This window comes from Beta vulgaris, chromosome 6 (assembly GCF_026745355.1).
Source record: "Beta vulgaris subsp. vulgaris cultivar EL10 chromosome 6, EL10.2, whole genome shotgun sequence".
In the NCBI taxonomy this organism is placed as follows: domain Eukaryota; kingdom Viridiplantae; phylum Streptophyta; class Magnoliopsida; order Caryophyllales; family Amaranthaceae; genus Beta; species Beta vulgaris.
The window spans coordinates 4,528,512-4,534,912 of NC_079207.1; the positions used below are offsets into that span (position 1 = coordinate 4,528,512).

Here is a 6,401-nt window from a genome sequence, read left to right on the forward strand (position 1 = left end):
AGCACACCTTATCATGGAACTGTCGGGGTTTGGGAAGCATCCCGGCAGTCAATGCGTTGCGGCGCATTGTAATAAACGAGCAACCCAGTTTAGTATTTTTACAAGAAACGAGAATGAAACAAAGTGAGATGGAAAATATAAGGAAAAAATTGCATTTCAAAAATATGTTAGTGGTGAATTGTGAAGGTGAAGGGAGGAGAAGGAAGGGAGGACTTTGTTTACTGTGGAAAGAGGAATGGGACGTAAAAATCATTTCTTTCTCGACTCATCACATAGATGCTGAAGTTGTGAGTGATGGAAGGGAGGAATGGCGTTTTACTGGATACTACGGGTGGCCGGAAGATGTTAATAAGCACAAGACGGGAGAGTTGATGAAAATGCTCTATAAAGAAGACAACAAACCTTGGCTATGCGGTGGAGACTTTAATGTGATGATGTGGTCAAATGAGAAACAAGGTGGGGGAGATTTCAAATTTGAAGATGCTGCTATGTTCAGAGAAGCCTTGGATTATTGCCATCTTGAAGATCTCCATTTCACAGGACACCCTTTCACTTGGACAAACAACCAAGGGGGAGATAAAAACCTTCAGGAAAGACTAGACCGTTTCGTGGCAAATGAGGGATGGCGTGGTTTATTTGGAGGGGCGTATGTATCTCATCTCACCAAAAGGAGATCAGACCACCTTCCCATAATCTTAACATTGAAGAAAAGCATCGAAAACCCGCGTGAAAGAAGGCGAAAAAAACTGTTTAGGTTTGAAGAAATGTGGGCTCGGGAAAATTCTTGTGAAAATGTGATTAAAGAGGCGTGGGAAGAAGGTGATGAAATGAAGCGCAAGATGCTTAGTGTTACCCGAAAATTAAGAGAATGGAGTAACAAAAATTTTGGGGAGTTTGCGAAGGAAATGAGAGGATGTCAAGTGCAAATGAAGAGGCTGATGGAAGAGCAACAAATTGAAGATATAATTGCTCAGATGAGAAGTATTGATGCGCGAATGGATGAACTCGAAAAACGGGAGGAGATATTCTGGAAGCAAAGAAGTAGGCAAGAGTGGTTAAAGCATGGGGACAAAAACACAAATTTTTTTCATGCAAAGGCAAAACAGAGAATAGCACGTAACTCCATTACATCTCTAAAAGACGAATGTGGGCGGGAGTATAATGAAGAGGAGGAAATATCGGAGCTTCTAGTGAATCATTTTGCAGATTTATTCACAGCTAATGAAGATAATGATATGCGGCCGGTGATAGATAAGGTGCAAACAGTGGTACCACAAGGTCTAATGCAGATGCTGGAAGAGCCGTATACACGAGAAGAAATACAAATAGCCATCAAACAAATGCATCGGACAAAAGCACCAGGTCCAGATGGTATGTGTGCTTTCTTTTATCAACATTACTGGAACATAGTTGGAGTTGATGTAGAAAATGAAATTTTGGAGATTTTGAATAATAATGGCGATATAAGACCCCTGAACCAAACACATTTAGTTTTAATTCCAAAGAAAAAAATGTGTGAATATCCTGTTGATTTCAGACCAATAAGTCTATGTAATGTTACATATAAACTGGTGGCGAAAGTGCTTGCAAATAGGTTGAAAAAGATTCTCCCTCTAATCATACACGAATCACAAAGTGGTTTTGTCCCTGGAAGATTGATAACTGATAATATTTTGGTGGCATATGAATGTTTCCATTATATGAGAAAGAAGAAGAGTGGGAAAGAAGGTTTTATGGGTCTAAAACTTGACATGAGTAAAGCGTATGATCGGGTTGAATGGAGGTTTCTAGAGCAAATGATGATAAAAATGGGCTTTCCGGGAGTTTTTGTCGAACTTATTATAAATTGTGTGAAGACGCCATCCTTTTCTATTTTGGTTAATGGCCAGCCCTCGAGGAATTTTTCTTCTACTAGAGGACTAAGGCAAGGTGACCCACTATCACCTTTCCTGTTTATCATTTGTGCAGAAGGATTGTCATCTCTTTTAAGGGACGCTGAAGCAAAAAAAGAAATACATGGGCTCAAAATAGGAAAAAAAAAGTAAGTGCGATATCACACTTATTTTTTGCAGATGATAGTGTGTTGTTTACCAGGGCAAATGAAGAGGAGGTGGAGAAGGTTCTGGATATACTCACAACCTATGAAGCTGCTTCAGGTCAGAAACTGAACATGGAAAAATCCAAGATATCGTTTAGCCAAAACATAGAACAAGAAAAGAAGGATATGCTTCAGATGAAGTTAAACTTTAAGGCGGTCGAAAATCATGAGAGATACCTAGGACTCCCGACATATGTTGGTGGGTCAAAAAAACGTGTTTTTCAGAATATTCAGGAAAGGATTATGAAGAAGCTCAAAGGTTGGAAAGAAGGTTTTTTGTCACAAGCGGGACGTGAGATATTGATAAAGGCAATAGCACAGACAATTCCTTCATACGCCATGCAATGTTTCAATATCCCGATGAGTATCCTAAATGATATTGAAAAAATCTGCAGGAGTTTTTTTTGGGGTCAAAAGAGTAATGAAAAGAAGATGGCTTGGGTCTCGTGGGAGAAACTTTACAACTCAAAGAAGGAGGGCGGGCTGGGTTTGCGGAATCTTGCTATTTTTAACAAGGCCATGCTTGCAAAACAAGCGTGGAGGCTGCTGAAATTTCCAAACTCACTGATGGCTAAATTGTTAAAAAATAAGTACTTTCCTCACACGACTTTTATGGAGGCGAAAAGAAGCCCGGTGGCAAGCTTCACATGGAAATCGTTATTGTCAGCGAGAGGTACATTGCTTAGAGGGCTCAGGAAAGTGGTGGGAGATGGTAGCTCCATTGATATATGGGAGGATCCCTGGATACCTTCATTGCCTCGTTTCAGACTACTAACGCCAAATGGCGACCCTGAACGACCGAAATGGGTGCGAGAATTCATCACACAAAATGCATGGGACACTAGAGAGCTGAGCAAATTGGTGACAGAAAATGAATGCAAGGCAATAGTGCAAATACCCATCCCTCTTAACAGGTGTGAAGATAAGTGGGCTTGGCACTTTACAAAGAATGGTGAATTTTCCGTACGAAGTGCTTATTACCTGGAGTTAGAAGAGAACAAAAAAGCTTGAGCTTCATCTTCTACAGACCCAAGGAAGACAATCTGGGAGAAGCTATGGGCAGCGCAGGTCCCCACTAAAATAAAGCAATTTGGGTGGCGAGCATTACATCAAGGCATTGCAGTAGGAGATGCGCTAAGGAAGAGAGGATGTATAGTGGAAAATGTATGTCCAATGTGTGGAGAATTGAATGAAACAGTAAACCATGCTCTTTTAACATGTCCGGAAGTGAATAGCATATGGAAGAGCTCCCCACTGAGGCTGGAGGTGGGAAGCCTAGAAGTACATTCCTTTATGGACTGGGTTATCAGAACTCGAATGAAAGTAACAAACCCGGATTGGTGGAATTTATTTTGGAGCCTACTATGGGGAGTTTGGCTGCGCCGAAACGCATGGGTCTTTGAAAAACGTCGAATGGAGAGCATGGAAGTGATCCTTAAAGCTGGGGCAGTGGTGGAAGAATATTCGAGGGCAAATGAAGCATCGGACCCGATCATAGAGGCTGAGAAGGCTGGGGGAAATATATGGCAGGCTCCGGATGAGGGAACTTACAAAATTAATACGGATGCTGCAATCTTCAAATCGGGCAAGGTGGGTTTGGGGGGTGTAATACGAGATCATGTGGGAGAGGTGGTAGCTGCAACATGTATGGTAGAGAATGGTAGTGTGGAAGTCGAGGTAGCAGAGGCACTTGCGGCGCGACATGCGATGAAAATAGCCATGGAATGTGGTTTTACAAACATAGTTCTAGAAAGTAATAATCTGAAACTCATTAAGCATCTGAAGGAAAGCTTATGGGAGAACACTAGCTTTGGAAATGTGGTTGCTGATATACTTTGGATGAGCTCTTTGTGTACTAGTGTGAGCTATAGTCATATTAGGAGGAAGGGGAACTGTGTAGCCCATTGCCTTGCTAAGGCTAGTAAGGAATATGATAGTATGAGAGTTTGGCTGGAAGAGAGTCCTGAGGAAATAGTCTCGGGTGTAACGAATGATTTGCTCCATATGAATGAATAAGATGATTTACTGTTCTTGTCAAAAAAAAAAGGGATGTCAATTGAGCGGGGCAATTTGACAAGACCGTAATAGAGAATGGTTCATCTATATTTACACTAGCTTTCTATGTACGCGATGCTTGTATCGATTGTTTGGATTTGTTTTTAATAAATTTCATCTAAATATAATTTTTAGAAGTGTGATTTATAATTATTATTGTACAAATTAATGGAAAGAAATTAGAAATTGTAATAAGTATTTAGATATAAGGTTTTATAGTCAATCTAAATTTGTAATTATTTAAATTATATAACCATTTTTCTAATTGTGTCAAGTTACTTTGTTAATGCTTATTTAGTTTAATTTATCATTAGAGTTTTGACCCCATCTTTATATTCGGAAAGGATAGATTATAGGAGATTTGAAATATCCAATTATATATTTAGCTATGGACAAAAAGTGTTTTCTAAAGGGGGACACCATAGCTCCCCCTTGGCTTATATGATAGAGATTTGCCTAAAATTGTCATTCGCATTTTTGCCCCAATACCCATTGTGGAGAATTTTTTCATACCATACTCATTGCAAGTCCGCAACAGATGTGTATTAAAAAACATCCCCGCCCCAACACATGCATGGCCACCCACACCCGCTTTTGTACCCACACCAAATATCCTCTCAATCATATTTTTGTCGATATGTGTAATATAATATGTTTTTAATAAATAGGAGGGTACGCATATGGAGAAGAAGCGGGACGGATGTAGATGGACCACATCTAACATAAAATGCACATCCACTCTACCACCCATTGTGGGTACAATTTTCATTCTCATCTCCGTCCCACCCTGCCAAACTTAAACTTATCCCCGCTCCAATTGGAAAAGAATGGAGCGGGTCTCCTACTTGACAATCCCCACTGATGTCCCTAGTCCCTCGTTAAAACATTGATATGAACTATCAACTCGATTTGGACCTGAATTATTTGGGTTTGTGTCGAGTTTCTTAATCCATCTAAATGAGTTGATTGAGTCGACATAACCCACGTAGTAATAGACTAGTAGTTATTATATACTTCCACTAATTTTTTTAATTCACCATTTCTTTTTCTTTTTTTTTTTGTCGATACGCTTTTTTGAACATTAACATATGTAATTGTGTATATGAAATTTTTAAAAATTAATTTTTTAGAATAGAGCTGATCATTTTGGCCCGGCCCGGGGGATCACTCCGGCCCAACCCAATTTTGGGCAGAATTTTTCGGCTCGTGGCCAGGCCCGGCCAGTCCCATATTTTTTTGGACTTTGGACGGGCTTTGGGCAAGCAAAAAATGACTTTTCCGTCTATTTTTTGGCCCGAAAAGCCCGCTAATTTAGGCCGGAAATAGCGGACTTTGGGTACAAAATTTTGGCCCGAAATTTGGCTCGGCCCGGTCCAACCAATGGGTAAAATTGTTTAGCTGCGACCCAATCTGGCCCATGATCACCTCTAATTTAGACCAATCGAAAAAAAACTCCACTTGACTATATTTTTTCTTACATAATGATGCAAAATAGTTTAACAAACTTGATTCTATGAATAGTGTCAAGAACGAGATGGTGCAGTTTTAAAAAAACACAGATGAAGTATATACTCGAACTTAACATTATATACGAGTACGATGAAATTAATTATATGTCGTGATTTTTTCCAATCGCATCAATAGCACGTATGAGGAAGGACTGTATACATCAAAGAAAAACATATTATCGTGGTTTGTATGAAAAATCACAGTAATCATACATTCCCTTAACTGTGTGTATGGAAAAAAAGTTTAATAGCAAATTGGTACAATTATAAATAGAAATTATAACCATAGTTTTTTTTTTAAATACTATCTTATTCTAAACAGACCTATTACGGTTTGTGTTGCAGTTGTGACAGTATATAAAAGGTTGTTTTTTGTAAAATTTGTACTATATAAAATGTTGTTTTTTTATACTTTTTTTTTTTCACTTGCTTCTATAACTTTACACGGTTGCTAATGTATAATTTTGATTGTACAAAATTGACATTATTTGTTCATGCATTACGATAAATCCAATCAATGATGTTAAAATCGCACATTGAGCAAGATTGTAGTGGAACAACATGAAATAGTGTAGAATTGGTGGGGGTTGGTGATACACTAAAACGATTCTTTTTTTTTTGAGGGGAACCCCAAGAGGGAGATCATATTATATCATTCATAGCCAAAGACATAACATCAACCGGAATATCATCCACCCAAACACGTTTGCCAATCTCCCAGGTTGGAGATGAGCCAACAT

At 39.0% G+C, this 6,401-nt stretch overlaps 1 protein-coding gene across 1 annotated transcript; it reads left to right on the top strand.

Annotated features, from left to right (window-relative positions):
• The first annotated feature begins 3,271 nt into the window (after window positions 1-3,271).
• LOC125494197 (uncharacterized) lies at window positions 3,272-4,114 on the top strand. The gene has a single exon (XM_048637815.1). It carries the CDS (start codon window positions 3,272-3,274, stop codon window positions 4,112-4,114), a length of 843 nt encoding a protein of 280 aa, XP_048493772.1.
• The last annotated feature ends 2,287 nt before the right edge of the window (window positions 4,115-6,401 follow it).

Coding starts and splice junctions, on each gene's coding strand:
- LOC125494197 (XM_048637815.1), top strand. CDS start 3,272: ATGTGTGGAGAATTGAATGAAACAGTAAACCATGCTCTTTTAACATGT.